At 53.7% G+C, this 27,860-nt stretch overlaps 2 protein-coding genes across 2 annotated transcripts; both read left to right on the forward strand.

Moving 5' to 3' along the window:
* Positions 1-162: 162 nt before the first annotated feature.
* Positions 163-8,842, forward strand: ASF1B (anti-silencing function 1B histone chaperone). The gene is made up of 4 exons (XM_006178678.3): positions 163-568; positions 5,241-5,356; positions 7,075-7,251; positions 7,628-8,842. The coding sequence occupies exons 1-4, from the start codon at positions 460-462 to the stop codon at positions 7,832-7,834; spliced, it is 609 nt and encodes a 202-aa protein (XP_006178740.1). The 5' UTR covers positions 163-459; the 3' UTR covers positions 7,835-8,842.
* Positions 8,843-10,641: 1,799 nt separating this feature from the next.
* On the forward strand, positions 10,642-27,394 carry PRKACA (protein kinase cAMP-activated catalytic subunit alpha). The gene is made up of 10 exons (XM_032465453.1): positions 10,642-10,920; positions 18,522-18,583; positions 19,044-19,172; positions 20,833-20,931; positions 21,983-22,065; positions 22,860-22,986; positions 23,080-23,175; positions 23,274-23,396; positions 25,299-25,463; positions 25,885-27,394. Exons 1-10 carry the CDS (start codon positions 10,875-10,877, stop codon positions 26,008-26,010), a joined length of 1,056 nt encoding a protein of 351 aa, XP_032321344.1. The 5' UTR covers positions 10,642-10,874; the 3' UTR covers positions 26,011-27,394.
* The last annotated feature ends 466 nt before the right edge of the window (positions 27,395-27,860 follow it).

The raw sequence follows: 27,860 nt of genomic DNA on the forward strand, positions 1-27,860 counted from the left end.
CGGAAGGGCGGGGCTAAGCGCCGACCACGCTTATGCGGGGACCCTCGGGATTGGCCAGGAGGAGCCCCGCGCTCTGACCCCGCCCACCCCGCCCTTGACTTCCGAGTCGGAGACTCTGGGGATTGGTTCCCGGCGGACACCCAAAGAAGCCAAGAAAAGGTCCCACCTCCCTCCCGCATCCTGGAGAGGGAGCTCCATGGATTGGTCCTGGTAGTCAGCGCGCGCCGACCGGCGCTCCAGGATTGGCTGAGGGGGCGCTCGCGCCGTCGGGGAGCGTTGACGGTGATTGGCCAGAGGGTGGGGCCGGCTATTTGAAGGAGGCGCGCGGACAAGATACGCGCTTCAGACCGCGGTCAGAAGAGGCGGGAGTGGATTTGGGCAACGCTGCTCTGCTGACCCTACGGGACCCAGACGCGGGCTCGGCCCCAGCTCTAGCCTCAGCCGCGGCCCGACAAGGCGATGGCCAAGGTGTCGGTGCTGAACGTGGCGGTGCTGGAGAATCCGAGCCCTTTCCACAGCCCCTTCCGGTTCGAGATCAGCTTCGAGTGCAGTGAGGCCCTGGCGGACGGTGAGGCTGGGCCTGTGTGGAGACACCCCCCTCCCCTAGGCCAACCCCGACTTTCCCTTGGAGACTACCCGGAGGCCAACCCTGTGAAACACACTCCTTCTCCCCAAACCCCGATCTCCCGTGAACCAATCCCCCCTCCAGCCCCGACTTTCCCTTGGAGACTACCCGGAGGCCAACCCTGTGAAACACACTCCTTCTCCCCAAACCCCGATCTCCCGTGAACCAATCCCCCCTCCAGCCCCAACCTCCCTTTGGAGACTACCCCCACTCCCCACCCTCACGACTACTCCCGTTCTCCCCCGTGGAGTCCTCATCATCCTCCTCTTTCTCCTGTGGCGCTCCTCCTGGACACCCGTTTACTATGTTAAGACCTCAGCCTCCTTTCTTTAACCTGAAGAGATCCTCAGCCACCCCGTCTTCCCTGTAGTAAGAAATACCCCCACCTTCTATTTCTGTATGAGCAGATTGCCATTCCAGCCACCCAGTCTTCCCCACCAATTCCTTTTTCCCTGTAACGAGACACTCCGCCTAATTTTTTTTCTATGGTGACCCCAACATCCAGCCCCCTCAAATTTCTCTTACGGAAACCCCAGCCCCCTCCTATTTCCCATATGGAAATCTCAGCCCCCTTCCCCATTTTCCCTGTGAAGACCCTCTCTTCCTATGGCAAGACCTCACCCCATCTCCCCATTTGTCTCCCCATAATCTCCTCCCCTACCTGCTGATATTTAAACAACCCCAACTTCACCCACTTCTGTTTGTTTTCTACGCCTTTAACCAGGCTTCCCTCCTTAGTCTGGCCCCAGCTCCACCTGGGGAGTATGGCCTGGCTTCTGGCTCCAGGCTTTGAAGATAACCGGTCTCCCCAGCTCCTGTTCCTCCCTCCTCTCTGTGGACTTCAATGATCACACTCAAATCTGAGGGGCGGCCTGGCCAGGAGAGCATTAGCAGTTTCCTACTGTTTGCTGGCCAGATTCCTGCTGACCTACTGCAGCAGAATCCCAAAACTTTTGATGGTCTGACCTAGTCTTGGGGGTGGGTGTGCCAGGTTGAGCCCTGACAGGATCAGGCTTTAAACAATCAGCTGGGAGGTCACAACCTTTTGTGCATCTTTTCCAAGGTGCTTTCACAGATGTACTTATTCTTCTGTGCGATAAAGGTGGACATGGCTCTCATCTCACAGATGAGAAGACGGGAGCCACAAAGAGGAAAAGACCTTTCCAGTAAAGGTCTATAAAAATCGAAAAATCTCAGGTCATTGAGCGAGTCTTGGCACCACTTTCAGGAGGAAGTACTCCATTTGACCACTTCACTTGGTGGTTAAAAGGGAAGAGGCAGCAGCCGAGCGGGTGGAGTTCTGTGAGGCCAGGGGGTGCTAACTAGCACCTCTCAGTGGTAGGCAGGTGGTTTGCCCGCAGATCGGCCACTTGGACCAGGCTGGGGTTGATGCAGTTTTGATGTGTGTGTGTGCTTGAGCTGGGCCAATGGATCAGTCTCTCCCTGGTTTCTCTCCTTTTTAAATTAAGGAGCCTACTTGTGACTAACTATAGAATAAGCCCAGTTAAATCCTTTTTGGAACAAGGCAGGGTGTAAATAAATAAATAAAGTATAGAATGACCCTGTGGAATAAGATTTAATTTTAAAGCCAGGAGGAGATGTAAGGAGCTAATAGGTTAAGGGATTCACAGTTCCCAGATGGCAGGAGATCAAGTTTCAATCAGCCTGTTTGTGCTCCCTGCATTTAAAAATGGTTGCATGGTCATTATCTAGCACTTTTATTCCTACAACGCCCCTGCTCTGTTACTTTACTAATTTGTTTATAGAATGAGAGCAGGAAAGACTAAAGTCAACCTGCTGGTCATTATTTTTTAATAGAGAAAAATGGAATGACCTCCAAGGTCGCATAGCCAGTTTGTAGAATTATTGACGCTAGGTCTTGTCTTTGAGTTCTCTGTCCAGGGTTCTTTATCTTTTCTATAACCTGGTAAAGAAAGATTGCATCCCCTATTTTAGAAGTGGAGCATAAATAGGACTGAGCATAGAATTTGTTTCCACATAACACTGTCAAAAGGGGAAAAGGGGGTGCTATTATTAATTATACCTGGACAATAAAGCTTTTGTTCAGAGAAATTCCAGTTGGAAAGCCAACTCTGGCCTGGAAGTTGAGACTCCTTGGCTCTAGCCCTAGGGCTCTCCTTAACTCTGACCTGCCAACTTGCTTTCTGCCTCTTCCCACAGAGCAGAGAGAACTTGTTTCCTGTCTCCCAAACAGATGGAGTGAGCCTGGCTTTAGAAGTCTCTTAGATCTTGGAGAAATCTCAATCAGTCTTGTCACCTTGACACTGGTGACTGAAGCTCTGAACACCCAGCCACCATTCAGTCAGTTGACCAATTATCCCAAGGGCTCCAAACTCCTTTTGCTCTCTCTTCTCAGCATCTGGAAATAGATGCTTCCAACGCGTGGGTCCACGTCAACACATTAGATGTGCTGTTCCCCTATTTAGTTGAGGAATTCAACAGATACTGCTTGAATAAGTCTTGGATCCAGACATTCTGACCCACACCTAACATGCAGTGGTCAGGCCAAGGTTTATCGGTATGATACAAACAAAGGCAAAGTGATAAACAAAAATACCTACTAGATAAGTTTTTTTGTTTTTTTGTGTTTTTTTCTTAAGGCAGGAAACAGATTCTCCAGCTAGTTCAACTACAATAATTTTTTTTACATATCTTTTATTGTTGGTTTTAGTTTTGTTTTCATACATGGTGGAGGAGCATCTTATGCAGTGGTTAGATTATAAAGCTAAGGCATAAAAACAAAACATAACATAGTCAATTTACCCTTGAAATTGCTTAGAAGGTTAGGTACACAATGTCACGTGTGTGCAATCGTGTCCTGTCCTCACTAGAAATGAGCTTGTGCTGTGTAGGTGATTGATGCCCCATATCTAATTCAAAACTGGAGTCGCTTAAGTACGCTTTTGCTTACAGCTTTAGTAGGTTTAAGGAGATTCCAACTTGTAGGTCCTCATTTCAGTCATCTTCTCTCTTCCATAGACGATTTTATCAGTTCCTCTAACTCTTTGAGTCAGGATTTCTCTGTGGTGCTTGGTTAATTCTCTGGTTTCTTTCCGGCTTGCGCAGAGGGAGCCATTGCAGCCCGTTTACCTGGCCGCCTGCGTTTCTCTCTTCCGGTCTGCACCCACAGTCTTTGTTTAGGTTTTGCCAACTGTATTGAACACTGAGCGCCCATGGCATACACCAGGGCCTGTGTGCTATTTAAATCTTTTTGTTTCCCCCCAGCACATTAGTTAAATGCACATGCATGTTCCGTGACTCCACTGGTGATGGGGGAAAAGGCCAGAAGGAAAGATACCAAATGATAGAATTTGTTGGAAGGGTGAGAACAAAGCTAGCTTGTTTTCTCTTCGTCCAAAAACATGTTGTATCTAGTTTTGTCACTACTTGTAACAAAAACAAATCAATAAACTTAACTCCTCCCTACAAATAATAAGAGATGAGTTTGACTGAATCCCAGTGAGCCCAGTGGCCACCATATCCTACAGACCTGCTAGGGTCCCTGAGTAGAAGGCCTGGATATAAACTGCAAAGGGATGTGAAGCCAGTGTGTCGAGGAAGAGCTTGGAGCTCAGGCGACAAACCTCCCTAGTCATGGCCTGGCATTGCTGTACTTCCAAAGTTGGATGCTCTTATGGGACCAAGGAACAGTTTGCTTCCTGTGAAAATTGCCACTTGTGAAACTTCCCCCGGCTGCTGGAGCCATGGGTTGTGTAATTTCAAAGAACCTAAAATAAGTTTCAGGTCTCTTGCCAAATTTCCCTGTACTAGCGTGACCTTGTCCCTGATACACTTGGACCTCCAGCAAGCAGCCACAGTCACTGGGAATTTCCTGTGATTGATGGGCAGGGTCTCATTAAGCCCTTTTCCTTTTATCTTGCTGGAACATACCCAGGCATGGGGGTCCCCCTACTGGACAGGATGCAAGAGAGTTGGGGTTCAGAGGATTGACTTATGATGCCACATTTGTCGACCGAGTCACTGTTGCCCGAATGTCTGAGAGCAGGCAGGACTTGGTGCTGGGTTTGGAGGACCTGGGAACTGGCCGGCTCCCCCAGCGACCTTGTCTTCCCTCTCCTGCCGGCTGGCTCTCCTGCTGGACTGCAGTCTACTGCCCTGCCCCAGTTGTCGAGGGATCTACTCAGTTCGGTGGCACCGGTCCCTGTGTGTGAAAGAGGATGCTGCTTCCTATCCCAGCACCCAGAGGGCAGGGCCCTGAAATGGCCCAAATCCCTGCCATTCCCTCCTCGGCCCGCCTTTGTGCCTCCATCACGTGGCTCTTAATTCAACCTCTGCCATACGGTTCACCCTCAGGCTCTATGAGGCCCGATTTTCCCCAGAGGTGCAGGGTCAAGGTCATCTGGCAAAGCTAGGCTCACAGGAGAAACTTCCCCACTGGAAATAAAGCTTCGCACCTTCCCCAGTGTTCAGGACCACAGTCCTGGCATATAATGCCCAGTGGATGTCAGGTGTTCTTGGGTATAAAAATCTATGTGTATTAAGGACTTATTCCAAAACTAACACGAGAAGACCCCCTTCCCGACCTTCTTGCTGTCGAGCTTTTTCAATTCCTTAACGCCCTGTGTCCTTGCAGACCTAGAGTGGAAGATCATCTATGTCGGCTCAGCTGAAAGTGAGGAGTTTGATCAAATCCTAGACTCGGTGCTGGTTGGCCCTGTCCCAGCAGGGAGACACATGTTCGTCTTTCAGGTAAGAATCCCATAGGCCTTGACGCCTAGAAACATCCTCTTCTACCCAGAAGCACACACAGTGGTTCAGTGGTCCAAAGTGCAGGTTCAAATCCTGGCTCTGCTCTCAAGCCCTGTCTGACCTCAAAGGTGCTTCAGATACCTTTCTCTCCTCCACCTCTATGTCACAGCTGTTACCAGGAGCCACTGACTGACAGCTGAGCCTCATTATTCCTGGGAGTTTTGCTCTATAAAGTTGCTGCAAATGCTGAATTAGTGAATACTAGAGGGAATACAGGGTTAGGTTCCTGTGAGTCACATTTTTGTTAGCCAGTCAATACTTAATCTTGTGTGTTTTGCTGTTTAAAGATTCCCTGGCTTAGTAGTATTGTTGGTTTACTCACATTGAACTCATGGCCCACAGCACTATAACTCACGCCTGAACAACGCTTATCTGACACACGGATTTTCTCCGTCAGGTACATCCCCGCCTTCTCGCTCTTGTGGACATTAGACAGCACTCAGCACTATGCTTTGGGGCCCTTTTAAACAGCAAAATTACCAGCAAAACACAAAAAAATGCAAAAAAAAACTAAGACCGCAAAAAAGGAAGCACGTTTACAGTCTGAGAGCTGGAACAAAAAGGCAGAGTGTTACCTCATTCTACCTCAGCTGGAAACATACACACTGGGCTACTCAAATCCCTTGCTCTGTGCATGTCCTCGAATGATCATGAAAGCCCCGGACTATCGATTGGGGGGTTATAAGTACATTTCAGCAAGTAGTCGAATTTACAAATACAGAATCCGTGAATAAGGAGGATCCACTGCAGCTGCTAAATGGCTCTCTAACCCGTCATCACAGGGGTTGTCAGAAAAGCAGATTCAGTGTCATTCTTAGGCACACTAAAGTTTGAGAGCCTCTGCTCAGATCCATTCACTTAACTTCCACCTTGGCTATTCCAGCCCTAGTCTAAGCAACCTCATCCCATCACCTAAGCCCTCACCCACTTACATCCGGTCCACCAGCCCTGTCTACCCAACAAGCAGGGCCGGCTTCCTGGGCATGCAGTCACACAGCACCCCACGCTTGCTATAATGTTCTGCTGTCACTGGCTGAAACTTAACAATTTTTGAACAGGAGGCTCCGTGGTCTCATTTTGTATTGGTCTCATTTTGCACCATTTACGTAGCCCATCCTGTCAGTAACAACACACGCCAGATCTGTCCACTTCTGTCTTTCTCTACTGCCTGGTCCAGGCCACTGTCATTCTCTCAGGATGACCTCTGTAGCCTCCTGCTTAGTCTCCTTGACCCCACTGAGCCCTCCTCCTATCACAGCTCCACTGGCCTCCAGAGGCAGCTTTTCAGACAGGAGCAATGCCATACTTACATCTTGCTAAACGTTCTCGGTCTTTTCTAAGCCCTTGAACTGGCCCAGCAGGCCATGATTGCCCTGGTACCCACCTGACCACCTGTTCAGCCTCATTTTATACCAATCTCCCCCTTGCTTACTATACTCCTCCTTAGCACCATATACTTCTCCTGGGTGACATCTGTCACATTTGGCATTTTACAGCCATTTGTATGATTGATTCTGTCTTCCCTACTCGACTGAAAACTCCCAAGGGCAGAAACCATACTTTTGGCTCAGTAAAGATGTGTTGCCTGAGAATCGTTGTATTACCAGTCAAGGCGTGACTGGCAATCAGTGCTAAGGCCCAGCATATGTTCCCCCTAGGCTGATGCCCCCAATCCATCCCTCATCCCGGAGACCGACGCCGTGGGTGTGACTGTGGTTCTCATCACCTGCACCTACCATGGACAGGAGTTCATCCGAGTGGGCTACTATGTCAACAATGAGTACCCCAACCCTGAGCTGCGGGAGAACCCACCCCTGAAGCCAGACTTCTCTCAGGTGGGGCCTGTCGCTGCACTTCCTGCTTCAGATAGGCAGGCTCTTTTGCACCTGGGGTTAGTTGAGTCCTTGGACTTGGAAGCCAACGTCACTTCTTAAAGTTTTCAAGTAGTGCTCAGATCTGGCAGCATGGGGCTGGAACAGGAGAGAGAAAGCTCTTTGTCGAAGTTTGCCTCACAGAATAAAGATTAGATAGGCCCCGGCCCTGAATCACTGCATAGGCATTCCCTTGCATTCTACACGTATTGTTGGTGGTGATGGAATAAGCAAGGTCTGCTCTTCCTGGGCTTGCGGTGGGGGTCTGAGAATGCCCCAGCTTTATGGGAGTAGCTAGACGGTGTGCTAACAAGTGTTGACGTTCCTCTTCCTGCCCCAGCTCCAGCGGAACATCTTGGCCTCAAACCCCCGGGTGACCCGCTTCCATATCAACTGGGACAACAACACAGACAGGCTGGAGGCCATAGAGAACCAGGACCCCACCCTGGGCTGTGGCCTCCCCCTCAGCTGCACTCCCATCAAGGGCTTGGGTCTCTCTGGCTGCATCCCTGGCCTCCTCCCTGAGAACTCCATGGACTGCATCTAACTGTGGGACTCTGGGCCCAGATGGGACCACAGCCAGTCTCCTGGCACATCTGGAGGGGGCAGCCAGGCCTCACGGACAGTCTTGTGGAGGCCATATTGAGGACTTTGGGGCCGTCAGCTGTATCCAAGACAGTCAAACTTGGCCCCGAGGAAGGAAGGGGCCTCGGGTCTTTCCTAGCCCTGGCCCAGAAGGATCATCTCACCTCTACTGCCCAAGCCTGAAAGAAGCAGGTACTTGAGTTCTTCATTCTTTCTGACTTGTGTTCTTCCTCTCTTCCGCACGCACTGTAAACTCCACCTGCAGGCCACTGTGCCACGGTGCTCCCATGAGTACCATTGACCCAAAGCTCTTCCCACAGACCTCGCTGGCCTACCCTGAGGCTTTCTTGGTCAATGCCTGGCAAGGCTCCGGCCCTGTTGTGGGGGAGGCTCTGTCATTTCTTTCCCTTCCCAAACATCTGAGCAGAACCACCCAGCTTTCTGGAGTCACAGGCCAGGAGTCTTGGTAGAGGTGGATTTGGAATTAACTTCTGTCCCTCTCCTAAGATGATTTTTAGCTCTTTTCAATCAAACAGTCCTCTGGAAAACTGTTCCTGAGGGTGATCAGCAGGATGCTGAGGAAAGATGGTTGACTCTCCTCTCAGTCACAACCACCTTCCTGATACCTCCTAACTGGATGTGGCTTTCCCTGGAGGCTGCCACTGTGACAGGATGGCATGCTGGAGGGGCCTGCTGTGTTTGGTCTGTCCCAGTGTCGGTATCAGGGCCCCTCTGCTTCTGGCTGCCTTGATCTGCCCTCTGCTAAGAACTCATGCTCTCATAGGCCACAGAGTACAGACAAGGGAAGCAGCAGGGGCCCTGAAAACCTTTCCTCCCGCCGCCATGCTCCCCACCTGCACCCTCGTCCCCTTGCTGCTATGTGGATGCTGTTGTGATTACAGTTTGTATATTAAAGGGTTTTTATATTAAATATGTTTGGTTGGTCTAAAAATAAAAAGCACTTCATCTAGACTGTATCTGCTTTTGTCTCGGGTAGGCTGAGGCAGTTTTGTCCATCTTTCTTCATTAAAGGAGAGCAGGGAGCCTCTTGCCCCAGCCAGCAGGTTGACTACTAGTTGTCTCCTTGTACAGCTTCTTACTCTAGTCTTAATTGTTATAGTTGTATTCCAAACTGAGGTCCAGGGAAGGGTTTTTCTTGTCAAAACTTAAGCAAGCCGGCTGTTCCGTAGATAGAGCATAAACAGTGATTTTTCAGACTTTGACCTTGACCTGCAGGAAGAAATTAACACTGTGCTCCAAGGACACACACAGTAACATTTTTATTAAATTTTACTTAACCTTATTTTGTAACTCCACAGCCCAGATGGAGTGGTTTGGCTAGTGAGCCATTTCCCCATAATTCACAGAAAAACCCTGACTTTTCTCTCCCTGAGACTTTGGTCGCCTTAGGAATGTGGGTCCAGACAGCTGCTGGGTGGGGTGCAGGTTGTACAAGTCTAGAGACAGAGCAGTGAATTGGCTTGTGGACCTGAGGCTAGCTAGCCCTTCCAAGCACAGGAGGACTGGCTCTAGTCTCCCGCCCCTCCCATCACCTCTGGGCCTTCCTCTACTTAAGTAGTTCTCAACTGGAGGCAGTTTTGCCCTCGAGGGCACATGTAACAATGTCTAGAGATGGTTTTGGTTGTCAAAAGTGGCAGAGGAGACAGAGGTTCTACTGGCATCCAGTGGACAGAGAGACTTGGGATGCTGCTAAACACCTTACAGTGCACAAGATGCCCCCCGCCCCTCGGCAAGGAATGATCCGGCCCCGAACGTCAGTAACGTGGCAATGGGAAACTGACCTCCTCAGGCTGTGTATTAAAAGGGCACCTTAAAGGAAGGGGCATCTTGCTACTCTGCTCTAGGAGGGCAGGTTCCTTTTGCATTGCCCAGACAGGGAATCCTCAGCCTGGCTGCACCCCATATTCCTCATCTGTAAAATGGGAGTGATGATAATAGTACCTATGTGACAGGAGTGCAGTACAAAGTAATGTATTTAACGAGTGCCAGCTCATACTACTGGCATGAGCCCAGGTGGGCGCCCAGCAAAGGGATGGATACTGAGCGCCCCTCTCACAACATCCCCTGGCTCTCGGAACCCAGCATCCTCCTGAAGCTCGGTCTGTGGCTGAGGGAGACCCAGAGTACCCCAGCCCGGACTCAGAGCCTGCTACTGCTAACCTGCGCCAGGCCTTATGAATGACGACCGGCGGCCCGACGACCTATGACCCGCGGCGCCTGCCGCGCCCCTCCCCCGCTGGCAGGTGGACAGCGGCTGCGCCGGGTTGGGGGTGGGCCGCGGCGCCAACCTTGGCTGGCCAGCAGCCGCTGCCGCACTGAGCGGGGGCGGGAGACTGCGGCGCGCACGAGGCCGGGCGGACGCCTGCCTGGACCGCCTCCTGGGCCTCGGAGCGCTGCGCGGCCGCCCGCCAGCTTCGGCCGCCCCACCCGGCCGGCCGGGGTAGCAGGCTGCACCTCCGCCCCGCCCTCTCACCCCGGGATTGACACTGAACGTTCTGCGGGGGGCTTGCCGGACAGCGCGCCTCCGCCAATTGGCGGCCTAGCTGGGCGAGCCCCGGGCCCTGTCGGGAACCTCGACCAACCAGGCGCGTCGGCCCGCCTGGCTGAGGCCTTGCGAGAGCGCGAGTGGCCGGGCGTCCTAGGGGCGCGTCACGGGGCCGAGAGCCTATGTCGGCGCGGGAGGGTCGCGGAGGGCCAATGGGCGGCAGCTCAGTGCCGTCAGTCAGGGCAGCCTAGGCCAATGAGCGGCGGGCTGCGGGGGCGTCACGGACAGCAGCAGCGGACTTGGGCTGAGGTTCCCGGGCGGGCGGGCGCGGAGAGACGCGGGAAGCAGGGGCTGGGCGGGGGTCGCGGCGCCGCAGCCAGCGCAGCCAACCCGAGGGGCCGCCGCCGCCGCCGCCCAGCGCGCTCCGGGGCCGCGGGCCGCCTCCAGCACCCTCCGCGCCGCAGCTCCGGGACCGGCCCCGGCCGCCGCAGCCGCGATGGGCAACGCCGCCGCCGCCAAGAAGGGCAGCGAGCAGGAGAGCGGTGAGTGCCGGGGCCGTGACCCCGATTCCGGCCCCGCGCTGCCATCCCCCTCCGTCCATCACCGCCTGGCCCCTCCCCCCACGCGCCCCCCCCATTTCTCTCTGCTTACCCCCCTGCACTCCTTCGCGCTGTCTGTCCAAGGTTGGGGCCCAAGGCCCGCAGAGGACCCTGTAGGAACCCCCGTGCCAAAGACCTCCCCCCATTGCAAAGACTGTGCCCCCCCAGCTGTCACTGCCAACCATGGCACGTATGACCGCTGGAGCCCCACATGGGGCCCTGTCACCACCCCCTCTCCTTTCCTGGCCCTTCTCCCTAGATTCTGATCCCTCTACTTCCTCACTCACCTCTCCCACAGATGGGACCCACTGCCATACCCCCACCCAGGCTTCTGCCAGTCTGGGAGTGCTGTGGGGTCTGCCTCCCACCGGAGGGACCTTGGCCACTTGGTGACCACACCCCTCCCCCCTCCAGCCCCCGCCATCTTTCTCCTGCCCTTCCCCTCTTCACCTTATCACAGCCCCCCTCTAAACCCACTCTGCTCCCCCTGAGCATTTCCCAGAGCTACCTCCAGCGTTGTTTTTTCCTTCTGTGTCCCTTGGCATGGGGGACAGGATCTTTCTGGGTCCCTCTGCCCCGCTCTCATCCTGTCACTCTCTGTCACTCTGCTTCTCTGCTTCTCTGCCTGTGCTCCCTCCTCCAAGCAAGCGTCTGTCCCTGGCTGGGGTAGCAGACTGTTTATGAACCTAGAGAACTGCTTCAGTGCTTCCAAAGCCAAGTTTGGGCCGATCTTGATGGAATTCATTGCGTCCTGTTTCCTAGTTTGCGGGGGGGGGGGGGGGGGGGGGGGGGGGGGGGTGGTCAGCAGAGAGCCCCTTCCCATCTCTTGCTATGCAGTGAGCTCTAGGCTCCTTGGAGGGCCCCTCAATAAATGGTTGTTTCACAACTGAGGCTCCTTCATTCACCCAGTCCCCTGGGCTCCTTCACCCACTCCTGGCTTGGGATGGAAAGTAGGAGATGAAGAGTGTCTGGGTTTAGCAAGGCTCATTCAGCTTGAGAAAGAGGGATGGCAGTTGGGAATAGTAGTGAGTGACATCTAATGACTTGCTTTGCCAAGGGACAGATAGATTATGATCATTCCCAGGGTTCAGCCAGAGATGGACCTGTTTCCCCCTCAGCCCCCAAATTATAGTGGCCTTTTCCATCCAGCCAAAGAAAGAGATTCTATACCTGGAAATGCCTTCAGAAATGGTCTTGAGCCCCTTCCTCAATTCCTCCAGCTGTTAAATTGTCATCACTCCAGGCCTAAAGCTGGACCTCAGCTAGGATCCCCTTCCAGTTACCCAGAAACAGAGCTGAAAAGGGAAGCCACGTACTTAATGTCCTCTCCCGGTTATTGGTCTCAAACCCCAGCATCTGGGTTCCCTGAATGCTCCCCCCAAGAAAGACCCAGGCATGGAAGTCAGGGAACTTTATTCCCACCCGGATTCAAATGGCAGAACTCAGAATCGCCAAGCAGCCATGGAGAGGCCTGACATGTCACCGATGGGCGGGGGACAGGGAGGCAAGTGCCTGTAGCTGAGTGCTTGATGACAGAGGAGCAGGTGGGTAGTGACCAAAAAAGGTCTAGGCATGAGCTTGGAGGGGACTAGGCAGAGGGGGAGGGGCCAGGCCCCCAGCAGGTGAGACTGGCTGGGAGGTGGAAGATGGAGGCAGACAGCTATATATTTCAGTGGCTCAGTTGAAAGTTAGGGAGATGACATAGTCCTGGAAAACTTTCAGGGCGTATCAAACACTTGTAGTGAGGAGGGGGGAAGTGGAAAGCTGCACAGGGAAAAGGATCCCCAAGAAAATGATCAGAGGCTCCAGAAGGAACCGCTAAGTCTCTCAGAGCGCAGGCCGGACACCCAGGAATGGACTATCAAGATGAAATAGAGCCACTAGGTCTTGGGCATCCAGGATGGGCCAGGCTAAGTGGTCTCCATTGATCTGTCTGCTCAAGTAATTTTCATAACGGACTGTTAATCCGAATTTTCCAAACGAGCTCTCTGAGTTTGACATAGATGATGCCACAGAGGTAGGATTCACATCAGATCCACCTCCCAGCCAACTTCTGGAACCCCACGATTTCCCAACTCCAACATTCTCAAGCCGCCTCCCTGATTTTTACTCTATTCACTTCTATTTTGTTAACGTAAAATAAAAATTTTGACTCACTTTCGTCCAGATGTAAATTTTGATCCGTCCTAAGCAATAATATAAATGAAATCATGGGATTGCTGTGCCAGTTATATTCTCTCTGATACACATTGAAATACAAAGTAACTAGAAAAGTGAAACATCTCTAAAATCATTTCAGGCCCTGCCAATGGGACCTATGTCACATTTTGGGAAACACCCTAAACTGTACTTCCTTCCAAGCCTTGCAGGGGCTCCCAGAGAAGGAAATCGGATGAGGAAGGAAGCCCCTCTTTGCTTCCAAGCTCTGATTCTGAGAGGATGGAGTTAGACAAAATTTGCCCTCTTGTAACTAGGATGGCGTGGGAGCCGGGTGGGGGCGGGGGTAGTAGTCAGGCCAGCCTGCAGGGGGCACCTGAATTTCATCTGCCAGACACGAGCCCGATTAGAGTAAGGAAAATGCCCAAACCTCCGTAGGAACCAGTCTAGCATCCTGCAGCCCCCTGTGCTACTATCTCCATTGCCGGGACAGGACAGCATTGGCCTCCTCCCAAGAAGGCAGGGATGTAGAACACGCCCTGGGGTAGGGTGGGGGAAGTGTATACCCAAAGATGCCACAGCCATTGGCAGGGGCCTGGGTAAGATGCTAAGAAGGCAGAGAAAAAAGACCAAACCCTGGGCCCTGAGCAAGCTGGAGGAATTGAGAGACGGTAGTGGCCCCTAGAGGCCCTGGGGACAGGAGGCTAAATGGGGCTCAGGCCTTAGCTGCCCTGGCCAAAAGCACCCCTGAGAGCTCATAGGAGAAAGGACAGGGCTCGTGAGAGGGAGCCCTCCAGAACCACCCCCCACCCCCAGGCCAGAGGGAAAAGCAGATCCAGGCTCTGAGAGTGAGAATTGTCCCCAAGAGGTCCCTAGATGGGAAGAATTGTGGCCCTCTAACATCCTACAGAGGCCTGAGAGGGCCAAACAGCCTCTGTGCATTGGCAGTTGTATGGGTGCACAAGAGGGTCCTGATAACGCACCTTTTGCCTTAGTCCAACTGGGCCTACAGTAACTTGAAGGTCCCCTCTGCCCCTCCCCTGCAGCCACTGGCCCCCAGGTTGGGTTTCTCTCCTAGCCACTACCCCACAACTCACTGGCTCCCCCTATAGGCAGGGCTCTGGCAATGGGCAGCCAAGCTGGTGCAGCAGGTCTCATGAGCCTTCCCAGCCACCGTAGTCCTGGTGCCCAGAGAGGAAGACTGAGCGATGGCTTCCAATACCAACGATGGTGAGGCGGAGCCCTGTTGCTATAGCAACTTCCCAGGCACTCTCTGACCCTCAAGTCAGGGAGAGATTGCAGTAGGGTTTAGGGAGCAGGTGGAGAGGAAAAGACTGTGAGCTCCTGGCTGGCCCTGGAAACCCTCCTTTACTAACAACCCTGGGCTGGGGGGCCTGGGAAAGAGCAGGGGGGATGGGTGGTTCAGTTCAGACAAGGGGGATAGTCCACCCAGAGTCGGGGGTATCCAGCTTAGACCCAGACAGTGGGGTGGTCGAGCTCAGTGTTGGGATTCAGCTCCAAATGGGGGTTGGTCCAGCTCAGTGATGGAGTCCAGGTTATAATAGACAGTGGTCCAGTACAGAATGAAGGGGTCCATCACACTGGGGAGTCGTCCAACCCAATGTTGAGATCTAGCTCAAATTGGGGGATTATCCAGTCCAGAATAGGGGTCCAGTTCAGAATGGAGGTTGGTCCAGTCCAGTGTTGGTGTCCAGCTCAGACTGGGGAATGGTCCAGCCAAGAGCAAGGGATCCAAGCTAGACTGGAGGAGTCAGCCAGCCCCGAGTAGGGATCCCAGCCCATACTGGGCATTCCTGCCCCAGAATTTCCAGGACAACCAGGTTTCAGGGAGCAGAGGGTCCTGAAATTGTTGTCTACAGGGGTCTGAGGCTGGGCCCCTGCCTTCTGCTGTGGCCTTGGCTTTTTGAGAGATGTTCTCTCTGTGAGCCCAAATCAAATCCGGACCAGTGTGGAAGCTGGCACCCCTCCCGCAGAAGACATGGACAGGCGGGCAGACTCCAGAAGCCAGCTGGGTTTCCCTTCTCTGCCACTTCCTGTTGTCAGCAGGGGCCATGGGTGCCCGGGCACTCTCAGGAGAAGCTGCCTCTGACCCTCCACTTCTTTTGGGATCTGAAAAGAAGGAGGAAGATGGTCAAGGCTGCTTCCCCCTCCCCCACCCCTGGGTTTAGCATTTCGTTTCCGGTTTGGACTTTCATGGCTGAGAGCAGAGCCAAGCACAGGGCAAGGTTTGACAGAGGCCAAGGACATCCCGGGATGCCATTCCCCTCTCCACCCCTGCATACGAGCAAGACAAAGCTAGATGTACCCATCTCTTTCTCGGAGCAGCAAAATTTGGGGGTGCTCCAGGTTCAGAGAGCACTTGGGAGAGAAAATAGGGTGGCTCTCATTCCCCTCCCACCCCTGCCTTTCTCTCCAGCTGCTCTTTCAGCTAATTAACGGAGCTCTGGGGCCTCTGACCTCCAGGGAGCCCCTGGCTGCTGCCTTGGCCTGAGCCTTAACTCCTTCCCCTCTGCCCAGTGGGCTCCACCCTGGGCACATTGGGTGCCATCCTCTGGGTAGTCCAGCACCCACTGAGAAAGGCAGAGCCTGGCAGCCCAGGAGCAGTGAAGTCCCTGGAAAAGGAAGTTAGCTTTAGCACCCCACCCCCAGGGCAGGCAGGCCAGCCAGGAGGGACACCCTCAGGAGAATCTTCCCACCGCCTCCTGCCAAGGAGGGCCTTTACAGACCTTGGCCAGCAGGGAGCAGGTACCTATAAATGCTTCCCTGGCAACCAGCTCCTCTTCCCCTGTCCCCCGAGGCCCTCCCAAGGAAGCCAGCTCTGAGGCTCTGTGTATTCCTGGTTTCCCTGCAAAGGGAAGGTTCCAGGGAGAGCTCAGAGCAGCCTGGGATGGATCTGGGCTCAGGCAGGGGCTGGGGTGGGGACTCAGAGACCACCTTCCAGCTGTGGCTGCAGCTGCTCCTCTGGGGCCACCTGATTGTCCGTTTCCTGGGCTACCTGCGCCACACCCTTTTGGCACCTAAGCCTCAGCCAGCACCGTGAGCCTCCCTGGCCAGGGGCAGACAGGCCCCAGATCACCCTATCCCACTGCACCCCTCATTGTACCCTCTGCTGGAAGAGGCAGGAAGCAGAGGTGAGTATGGGGGCTCCTGGCTGGGATTCCCCCCATCAGTATCCCTCTTTATCTGCCCACTCTTCTGGCACTGCCACACCCTGCGTCCCATCCCCAAATCTGGCAAACCGATGGCACCAGAGAGGACACAGCCTGGGCTGTTCTGCACTTTGAAAGGCTAGAGCAGGGCTGTGCTAGGATCAAGGTGCCCTGTGGAGCCTCTCAGTGGGGTACCAGCAGACAGACAGAGGCACCAGCAGACAGACAGAGGCGTAGGCCCACAAGTGGTGGAAAAGCAGGATGTGGCCGTTCTCAGGGACAGCTGCGAACAAAAGGAGAAGCAAGCCCAGGCTTTCTCCTGGGTTCCTCCCAAGCCCACTCCTCTCTGACTTCTTGGGTGGGTGACAGTAGAGCCCCAAAAGGGTACCTCACCCCCACCTCCATCCAGAATGTAGTGTGTACGTTTGGAGATTTCCAAGGAAGGTGATTCTGCTAATGAAAGCATTGGATGTGGTGCAGGCCCCAGGCTTAGAGAGGTCTGACAGTTGGTGGCCCAACCAGGCACCAGCCTAGGATTCCTGGCCATTCCTTGATCACCCCCTCTGCTCAGTCATTCTTTGTAGGGCTTTTCTGGCTAACAGTCTTTCCTGAATCTGCCACTCCTGTAGCCCCATGAAAGGCTCTTAACTTTGAACGCTGAGGGAAAGACTTGGGGACAATTAGGGGGGACAGGGTTGTGGCTACCCATGAGGCTATGTGGGATTCCTGGCACTGTATATGGGTGGGATAAGCCAATGATAGGCAAAGCCAAAGTAAAAGTGTGCAGGACCCCTCAGGATGGCAACTGTCCCAGGAACAACAGGGTTGAGGACAGCTCTGTCCAAGGGCCACCCTGATGCCTGGTGACCAGTCAGAAATAAAGCAGTTAATATCATGGGCATTGGGGCCCGGGAAGTGATCCCAGGCCAGTCTTCTCACCTGTACGATGGGAGTAAGAGCAGCTCTGAGCCATCAGTGTAGGAATTAAGCACAGGAAGCATTCAGCACAGAGCTGGTACACAGGGAGGGTCCCTGAACAACCATGCGCCTGGCCCCAGGTGGCAGTTACAAGGACAGGTCCGTAATGTAAGAATACATCTGGCCACACACTTAAGATTTAAGCACTCAATGCTCCGCCTGTGTTTTATACCTCCATTTTAAAAAATACTTAAAAGCAAAATTAATAGCTAACACTTATATGGCTCTAACCCTTGCCAGGCACCATCCAACACCCTTTGCGAAGGTTAACTCATTCAGTCCTCACAATCACCCTGCCAGGTCATGATTATTATTGTCCCCATTTTACAGATGAGGAAAACCAAAGCCCAGAGGTGAGATCAGTTCCCTAAGGTCACACAGCTCATCAGGGACCAGGCCAGGATCCGAACCTGATCTCGTCTCAGAATCCTGGTCCTTAACTGCTTTTCTGGGCTACCTCTCCACATTAGCGGGAATGCCTGTTTTCAGGCCTCAGTTTCCTGGGATGGTAAATGGGGAGAATGGATAAAAGGAAAGTTGGCAAGTGAAACAAATGAGATAGTGGACACAGAACAGCAAGCCCAGGGTCCCCCAAGAAGGCTTCAGTGTTAGCCGGATGGTGATGTTTGCTTTGGGGTGCAGAGGGGCCTGCAGGGGGCGGACATCAGGCAAAGCTTCCCTTGAACCTGCTCTGGAGTGAGGGCCCCTCTATTGGCAAAGGCAGGAATGGGGCCAGCTGGGGGCCAAGGCAACAGCTGAACCCCCCAAGGGCGCCTGCTACCCGAGCCCCAGAGGCCTCCACCCGGGGCCTGGCCTCCCTAGAGAAGGGGCCAGAGGAGCAGCCAAATCCCGAGGCTATAAATACCTCGGCCGGCGGCGTCGCTGGCTGTGGAATGCCGGTCAGAACTGGGGCGAGGGGGGGTGGGCCGGCCTGGGCGCCGCCCTTTGTCCCCCTGAGGGTGACCCCCAAGTTGCTCTGTCCCCCATTTTGGACAGAGTGCAGGCTGGACCCTACCTCTCTCTGGTAAAGGGAGCCCAGGCCCCAGCCCAGATCAGCCCCCACCCCCCAACAGGCTACCCTCAGACTCAGTCAGGGCATCCGAAGACACTGGGAGAAGGTCAGGCTCTGGGCTGAGACGACTGCACCCCACTATCCACAAATCCGCATCCCTCCAGGAATAGCCCAGGACCAGGCCAACGAGATGGGGTCTCCAACTAACTCTCCTCTCTCCCTTTCAGTGAAAGAGTTTTTAGCCAAAGCCAAAGAAGATTTTCTTAAAAAATGGGAAAATCCTGCTCAGGTAAGCCCCCTGGGTACAGAGCCCTGGGAGGGTTGAGCTGATGTCCCCCCAACCCCCCACCTGCATCACTGTGACATAGCTAGGATTTTAGGGCCCTGGAGGGCTGCAGACCTGCCCTCATTTGCTCCCTAGATACCCAGGTGCTCCTGGGTGGAGGCCCCTGATCACCCTCTGCTGGGCTCCCCCACCCCATAACCCCCTTCCAACTGGCAGCCCCTGCCCCCCAGGCAGCTGCCAGCAGCTCCTGGGCCCCAGGCCAGGGCCGGATCTGGCCCCTGCCACCAGCCTTGAGGAATGCGCCCTCCACCATCTTGTTTTTCCGCCCCTTCCTCACCCGCCTGGCTCCACCTGGTCCTCAGGGCCCCCTCTGCTGGTGTCAGGGGGGATGCCCCAAACTTTGGCCCAGCAGGCTACAGGGAGCCAGGGAGTCCCTGACCCTCCGGACCCCCTCTGCCTACAGAATACAGCCCATTTGGATCAGTTTGAACGAATCAAGACCCTCGGCACGGGCTCCTTCGGACGGGTGATGCTAGTAAAGCACAAGGAGAGCGGAAACCACTTTGCCATGAAGATCCTTGACAAACAGAAGGTGAGGCCAGCCCTCACCACCCAAGAGTGGGAAGGGTACCATGCTGCCTTCAGGAAGCTTCCCCTCCAGGGTAGCCACCGATGCCAGTCCAGGCACTGGACGTAGGGTGAGACACCTTGCCTCATTCGAGGACCCCAGGAATCTTCCTAGGGGAAGTGGCTTTTATACAGACCATCTTTCTGTAAATATTTTTGAGACTCTACTTTTCCCCAGGCACTGCTCTAGAGTAGCACCATCCTGGAGAAATATACACAAGCCACAGACAGTTTTAAATTTTCTAGACCCCTCATTTAAAAGGTTAAAAAAAAAAAGAGGCAGGAACTCATTTTAACAGTGTGTTGTAATTAAGATGCTACATCTGCAACATTATCATTTCAATATATGTAACCAGTGTAGAAATATTAATGAGACATTTTCCATTCTTTTTTTCCTACTGAGTCTTAGAAATCCAGGGTGCATTTTACACTCATAACACATCTCCGTTCAGATGTCAATTTGCACTGGAAAGACAAGGAAAAGTAGAGAAATAGAAAAAGCACTGGGGAGGGTATAGCTCAGTGGTAGAGCATGTGCTTAGCATGCACGAGGTCCTGGGGATTGAACCCAGGACCTCCATTAAAAATAATAAATAAATAAACAAGTAAATAAATCTAATTATCTGCACACACACACACACACACAAACGAAAAAGTAGATCAACATAGGCCAAATTGTTCCAAAAGGCTTGCAAGTTATCTGGGAACCACATCAAGTATCAGTTTTTAAACTTTCATTTTAGAGACTTCAAATTTTAAACCCGGTTTCCCAGTCAACCAGCCACATTTCAAGTACTCAGCAGCTAGTGTGAACTCTGCTGGACAGTGCAGGTGTAGACCCAAAGGATACAACTGTCAGCGAAAACAGAAAAAGCCCCAATGCAGTGGTTTAGAGCTGGCCGAGGGGCCAGGCTGCCTGCATGTGACAAGCTGGCCTGATGTCGACTAGCTGCATGTGACCCTGGGCAAGTCACTTCCCCTCTCTCATCTAGGCTTCCAGACTGGCATGCTCCCAGTGTGAACCACTCAGGGTGCCTGTCACAGCACGTAAGACACCTGCTGGGGACAGCTGAGAGCTGATGAGGAATTAGCCTGGGGTTCAGGTGGATGTGTGGGGGTGCTCTAAATGCAGGGAAGGTATTTTTAAGCCTCCCACCCTGCCATCTTTTTTTTTAAGTGGAGGTACTGAGGACTGAACTCAGGACTTTGTGCATGCTAAGCATGCACTCTACCACTGAGCTATTACCCTCCCACAAAAACCCCCACTCCTTGAGTGCTACTCCTGCCTGTCAGTTCAGTTTCAGCTTAGCTGCCTCTTCCTCCAGGAAGCCTTCTCTGACTACCCCTTCCCCCAGACCCTGACTGGCACCTTATCTGGGCATCCATAGGCCCTGAGCTTCCCCTACCATAGTCTGACCCCTGTGGCCCAATGACTCGTGTTCTTGCCCTGAACTGCATGCCATATGAGGTCAGCCACCCAACCCAGGGCCTGACAGGCCCCAGACACTCAAAGGATTCTGGAGGCAGGAACAGGCCTGGCCCTGTCGCCCTTCTTTGTGGGCAGCTGGGAAGACGAGGACCATCTCACACCGCCTCCTCTCCACCCTCCCCTCCCACCCCTGCAGGTGGTGAAGCTGAAACAGATTGAGCATACCCTGAACGAAAAGCGCATCCTGCAGGCGGTCAACTTTCCGTTCCTTGTCAAACTCGAGTTCTCCTTCAAGGTGGGGTCCCAGCGGCCGCGAACCAGGGCCACTGCCAGGTGGAGCAGCCTCTGGGTTCCTAGAGCTGGGGTTGGGCCAACAATAACCAATGGCTGCCTGTGAAGGCGGGCCCACTGATAGGGGAGAAGGAAACCCCCTGGGGGTCAGGGGCAAGTGAGTCTGGGTCTCTGACAGACCCAAGTTCAAGTGGGCTTGCCAACTTCCAGCTTGATAACCTTGGGCAAGTCACCCAACCCAGATAACATCCCTCAAAATCTCTGCTCTGTTTTCAGCAAGAACCTGAAGTGTGGCCAGCTGCACAAACTGTGCCACTCAGCCTGGGTTGAAATCCCAGCCAGGCACTTCCTGGCTATGTGACCCTGGCGAGCAATTTCATTCCCCTAAGCCTCTGTCTCTTCATCTGTAAAATGGAGGTCGTAGCAGTCCCCAACAATCGGGACTGCCATGACAGTTCCGAGCACATCATGAGCACTCTGCGTGAGCTATTTGGGGTGCTGTCCCAAGCAATGGCTGCGAGAGATGGAAAAGGCCACTCTGGGTCTGTGACCCCAGCAGTCACAAGGGCCCCACGCTTGGATTAAGGCTCAGCTGCCACCGTCTTGAAATTCATAATCATTTTTAAAAAGAAGCCTCACACTTTTATTTTGGCGTGGTGCGGGGGGACACAAATTTTGTAGCCCATCCCGGTCCCATTTGTCAGATGACAAAACTATGGCCCCAAGAGCCTTGCTCAAGATAGTCACAGACACGAGCCATCATGGAGTTTTCTCTGCACCCTGGGTACACTGGCCAGGTCCTCTGCGTACCTCGAGCTAGCCCTCACTTTTGGCCCCGGTAAGCAGGATGGCTGCCCCATCTTTCTCACGGGCAAAAGGAAATGAGACAGGTAGTCAGTGAGCAGAGTGCCTGGTGCTTGGAACATGCTTCACATGGGAGCCAAGATTGTTGCCCTCACTTTATTTCTGAACACCTGCCAGGTAAGGTCACCAGGCCATCAGATGGGGCCCAGGGCTGGGGGAGTGGGGCCCTGATCAACTACTGCTTCCCACAGGACAATTCAAATTTATACATGGTCATGGAGTACGTGCCCGGTGGGGAGATGTTCTCACACCTGCGGCGGATCGGGAGATTCAGGTGAGCCAGCCGCGCCCCCTGCCGCACTGGGCTTGGGGGTATCCACAGTTGTCATCCATGGAAGTGGCCTCTCAGGGTCCCTGTGGGTTCTTGTTCCCTCTGGGCTGAGGAATCTGCGATCTCTCAACCACCACAACACAAAACAAACATAGTGACTTAGGTGTCACCATTTAAGTGGGCAATTTTATGTCATTTCTAAATTTGTGCTATCGTTTTATTTTATTTATTTATGTAGATATGCACTTTCCATCCAATAAAATGCACAGGTTTTCACTGTTCTGTTCCATGGGTTTTTGACAGCTGCACACACTTGTGTAACCACCACCCCAGAAAATTCCCTCGAATGTCTTTCTTGGCAAATCACTGCCCCAACAGAGGCAAATGTCCTTTCTGGCTTCAAACACCGTAAATGTGTTTGGTCTGGGTTTGGACTTGATATAAATGGAATCACACAGTCCATATTCTTTTGTCCCTTTTTTCTCTTGCTTCACATAATCATTTTGAGAGCTCACCACATTGTCGGGTATATTCATCATTTGTCCTGGTGGTGGTGTTGGGTAGGATTCCATTGTATGAATCTAGCACAATCTGTGATTCCAGCCCTCTGTTGATGGACATTTGGGGTGTTTCCAGTTTGGGGCTATATATGAATCAGGCTGTTCTGCTTATGCATTTTGGGTAGCTGGACTGGAGGCAGCTCTACAGGCCCACCTGCTGGACCACTGGGGAGCAGGCAGGCCCTGCTGGTGTGGCCGCCCACACTTACCCATCCCTTCCCTGATTGTCCCCATCAGTGAGCCCCATGCCCGCTTCTATGCGGCCCAGATCGTCCTGACCTTCGAGTACCTGCACTCGCTCGATCTCATCTACCGGGACCTGAAGCCAGAGAACCTCCTCATCGACCAGCAGGGCTACATTCAGGTGCCAACTGGGCCTGGTGAGGGGCGGCCCCCAGTGGCCTTGGCCTGAGCCCTCCCCCACCATCCAGACAACGTCCCATTCTTGTGCCCACAGGTGACGGACTTCGGTTTCGCCAAGCGTGTGAAAGGCCGCACCTGGACCTTGTGTGGGACCCCCGAATACCTGGCCCCTGAGATCATCCTGAGTAAAGTAGGCGCCTCCCTACCCCTCTTGCTGCCTTGAGGCCTGCTCCACCAGTGCCCCCTCCTTATCCTTCTCCCCTCACCTGCACCCCCATCTCACTCCAGGGCTACAACAAAGCTGTGGACTGGTGGGCCCTGGGGGTTCTCATCTATGAGATGGCTGCAGGCTACCCGCCCTTCTTCGCGGACCAGCCCATCCAGATCTACGAGAAGATTGTCTCTGGGAAGGTGAGGCCCGGATGAGGGGGCTTCACCCTGAGACAGACCCTTCCCTGCTCACTGAGGAGTCCTGCTCGCTGTCAGAACAATCTACAAGTTCATTATGTCAGACCAGGCAGTGAGGCCGGGCATACCCGCCACGCTCGCTGAAGCCACCCCTTCACACAGCCTTGCTGTCTGGTCCTGGACCCATAGTGTCGGAATCCCAAGGTTTTCCAAAACCCCAAGCCTCATCCAGACTCCTGCCTGGCCTGACATGAGGCTCTTCTCGCTTCTACTTAGCCCCCTTAGCATGAGTTTTCACAAGTTTCACAGCAGAAAAGTGAGTATGTTGGGTTCCCAGGTGCCACCCCAGACCTCTCCCAGGAGTCACATAGGGTGTAGGCCCCTGCCTCCTTTCCCAGATGCAGACTTCCTAACTCAGAGCGGGTGGGGAAGGGGTGGGGAAACTGTTAGATCCCTGGAGTGCATTAAGTGCCAGCGGCCCCGATGCACCCACCCCACCACTGTACCCCAGCACTCTGAGGGGGTGAGGAATTGGAATAGCAGAGAACAGACATGTCTGGTTCATCCCAAGAGAGGTTGGGAACCCCACCTCTGTCCTCAGCTCACCTACCTCACCAGGAGGAGCAGCCATCCCTCCATTTGGCCCAGGAAATGGGGGAGTAGCTCCTAGCTCAGCCTAGGTGGGCTGACCTGTCTCTGAGTCTCGACTCTGAAATTTCAGGCAAATGTCTTGGCTTCTCTGAGTTTCATCTATCTCAGAACTGGGGGACCAGCCACTTGCCTCTCAGGGAAGTTGAGAGAATCACCAACTGCAAAGTGGGGCCACTGAGAAAGGAAAGATGGGGCAGGGAGTAGCTCAAGTGGTAGAACACATGCCTAGTATGCACAGCGTCCTGGGTTCAATCCCCAGTACCTCCATTAAAGTAAATAAATAAGTTTAAGAAAACCCTAATTACCTCCCACCTCAAAAAATAAATAAATACATTTTTTTTAAAAAAAAAAAGGGAAGATGAGGTACCTGCCATTTGGCAGAATAGAAATTGCCGAGAAAATGGCCCAGGGGTAGGAGAAACAAGGAAAAGGAAAAGCCACAAAAGTTTCAGGGCGGGAGTGGAGATGAGCATGGCTCCCTTCTTTTTAGCGTTTTCCAGTTCCCATGCACCCTCAGTGGGATTATCTCCTTCATGTAACCCCAGGATATCTGCCCCATGCCAGAGGGGCAGGCACAGGCCCAGAGAGGTTAAGGGCCATGGTCAAGGTCACACAGCATGTTACAGGCAGAGCAATGCTGGAATTCAGTTCTCATGGCTGTAAATCCAGTGACTGCTTGTCTATAAAGGCTGTGGGCTCAAAGCATTTGGGGAAAGCTTCTGGAAGAGTTGAACTGAGCCTTAAAGAGTAAAAGAGCTGTAGCTATATAGAGATAGAGAGAGAGAAACAGAAAAACAATGATTTCTCTCGGAAGCATGAATATTTCAGAAGTCCCCAGACCCCAGCAGAGCCACCTTAGGAGCCAGTGGCTAAGAATGGAAGTTCTGGAGTCCAACAGACCCAAGATGGAACTACCCGCTCCTGCTCCTCTATGTGATTTTGGGCAAGCTGTTTAACCCTCCCAAACCTGTTTCCTCTTCTCTAAAATGGGAACCTTAGAGCAGCAGTTCTCAAAGTGGGCCCCTCTCTAGCAGCATCAACATGACCCAGTGAGAAATACAGTTTCTCAGGCCCCACCCAGACCTCCTGAATGAGAATCTCCAGCAGGCCCAAGAAGCTGTTTCAATGGGTTTCCGACGCACACTCCGGTTTAGCATCCTCCACCCAATAAGATTTTGGATGGTAAAGGTAGTGTTCCGGGCTCCCCAAGCTCTGAGCCAGTTTCCCAACTTGTCTGTGTTGCCCCCTCTCCAGGTGCGGTTCCCATCCCATTTCAGCTCTGACCTGAAGGATCTGCTGCGGAATCTTCTGCAGGTTGACCTCACCAAACGCTTTGGGAACCTCAAGAATGGGGTCAATGACATCAAGAACCACAAGTGGTTTGCCACGACTGACTGGATTGCTATCTACCAGAGGAAGGTGGGCCCCCCTCACCCATCCCCCCGTGTACTGAGGGTTCTGAGGGGAAGGCCAAGAGCCAGGGAGTGTTGCCAGTGGAGAGGTGGAAAGGAAAGAGGAGTCTGAAAAAATCCTGCAGGGTCTGGGTCAATCTAGATGAGGCAGTTTAGAGCAATAGGAGTTAAGAAGTAGAATTGTGGAGCCATTTGGCCACTCTGTGACCTTAGGCAGGAGACACCCCCCCGCCCCGAAAGTAATTTCCCCATCAGTGAGTTGGCTATAACAAGGTTCTTGGGCTGTTAAGCTGAGTCCACACCCTAATGCTAAGCTCAGGCCTGGGTCAGAGTAAGTTATCTCATGAATGTTAACCCATTCGCATTTATTGTTGTAGCAATAATTATGTTGACTGCTGAGGTCTGAGTGGTTCTTGACCCCTCTCCAGGTGGAAGCTCCCTTCATACCAAAGTTTAAAGGCCCTGGGGACACAAGTAACTTTGACGACTATGAGGAGGAAGAGATCCGAGTCTCCATCAATGAGAAGTGTGGCAAGGAGTTTTCTGAGTTTTAGGGGTGTGCCTGTACCCCCATGGGTTTTCTTTTTTTTTTTTTTTTTGGTGGGGGGGTGGGGGGGTTGGATTGAACAGCCAGAGGGCCCCAGAGTTCCTTGCATCTAATTTGACCCCCATCCTCCTCCAGGGTAGGGGGAGCAGAAGCCCAGATATTTGGAGGGATGGAAACACCAGCTGCTCCCCCTCATCCCCTTTGCCCTCCTGCCTCTCCCACCGCTTTTGCCTTCCTTCTCCACGGCCCCTAACCCCAGCCCACTTCTGCCTGTTTTAAACGAGTTTCTCAGTTCTTCCAGTCAGACCAGGTCATGCTGCTGTGTCAGGGACAAGGTGTGGAAAGAGGGGCCCAAATTTAACTCCAGCCCCCCACCTCCCCGGCACAAACCACAGGCGCCACTCTCTAAGAGCGAATGAACGAAAAGCCACCCTTCCCTTCAGAGCAATCCTGCCAGGGAAGGAGAGATTTTAGTGACATGTTCAGTGGGCCACTTGCTAGAGTTTTTTTTAAAAAACAATGTACAATCTTATTTAAGTTCCACCAATGCCTCTCTCCCTCCTTCCTCTCCCACCCCTTCCCATGCCCCTCCTCCCCAAATCCATTTTAACAAGGCTGGGAAGCAGACTGTAAAGGAAGGAGCTGGGGTTCTAACCTCCCCCAAGCTGCTAATCTCCCCCATCCCCCTGCTCCCGGGGGTCCCCCTGCCAAGCCAGGAAGGGTCTCAACCCCTTGAGGAAACTCCTACCCCTTTTTGCCCCTACAGACCTGTATTCACCCTTGGGCTTCGGGACCCAGACAAAGCAGCTGCCCCTCTCCCTGCCAAAGAGGAGTTGTTCGCTTAAAAGACAGAGGGGGAGCCCCAAGTCCAGGGTCTTTCCTCCCAGCATCACTCTCCCCAAACTCCTTAATTTTATTCTCAGCGAGATTTTAATGTCCAGCCTCCTCTCAGTTAGGAAGGCAACCCCCCCCCCGCCCCCGCAAATGGAGGCAAAGCCCCTCCTCCCCCTGATGGCCCCGGGTTCAAGGCCAGGGTTGTTGGGGAGGGGCTACTTGTTTTATTCACCCAGCAGCCTCCGCCCCCCACTCCCCCATCCTGGGCGCTCCTCCTCTGCTTAGCTGTCAGCTATCAATCACCCCTTCTCCCTCCCTCCCTCCCCATTTGTGGTTTTTTCTCTCAATAGAAAAGTCGGGAGCCACCCCACTCACCCCCACATTTGTCCCTCTTATATTTTTCTCCCCATCCCAGGAGGAGCTCTCAGGCCTGGGGTGGGGCCCTGGGTGGGCGCGGGGGCGATTCAACCTGTGTGCTGCGAAGGACGCAACTTCCTCTTGAACAGTGTGCTGTTGTAAACATATTTGAAAACTATTATCAATAAAGTTTTGTTTAAAAAAAAGTGTCACTGGTGTTCTCGACTTCGGTCACCCACCCACACACCCCCAGGGGGAGTGAAAGGGAATTTCGGACCCCAGCGTCCAGGCCGATCAGCACCTGGCCTTGAGTCCTGGTAAAACCGGGTTTAGCTGGAATTTCGCCACTGCCCCCGCCCCGCAGGAGAAGGGGGCGCCAAACTGCCCTTTGACCCCGGATTAGGGGTCCCCGCATTTCTGAGGCGCGCCCCCTCTGCGTCCAGCCCGAGGCCGAAAGGGCGGACGCTCTAGGGAGACGCTGGGGCTGGCGCGCCCGGAGGCCGATCGGCGGCGGGGGCGGCCCTGGCAAGCGGGGTGTAGGGTGGGGGAGACGGTGCGTGCCCCTCCCCGCATCCTCCGAGCGGGGCCAAGCGCGCCCAAGGTGCGCGGGGGCGGCGGAGGTCCGAGGGTCCCCGCCGCCCCCGGTGAGCGCGGTGGGCCGGCCCG

This window comes from Camelus ferus, chromosome 22 (assembly GCF_009834535.1).
Source record: "Camelus ferus isolate YT-003-E chromosome 22, BCGSAC_Cfer_1.0, whole genome shotgun sequence".
In the NCBI taxonomy this organism is placed as follows: Eukaryota; Metazoa; Chordata; class Mammalia; order Artiodactyla; family Camelidae; genus Camelus; species Camelus ferus.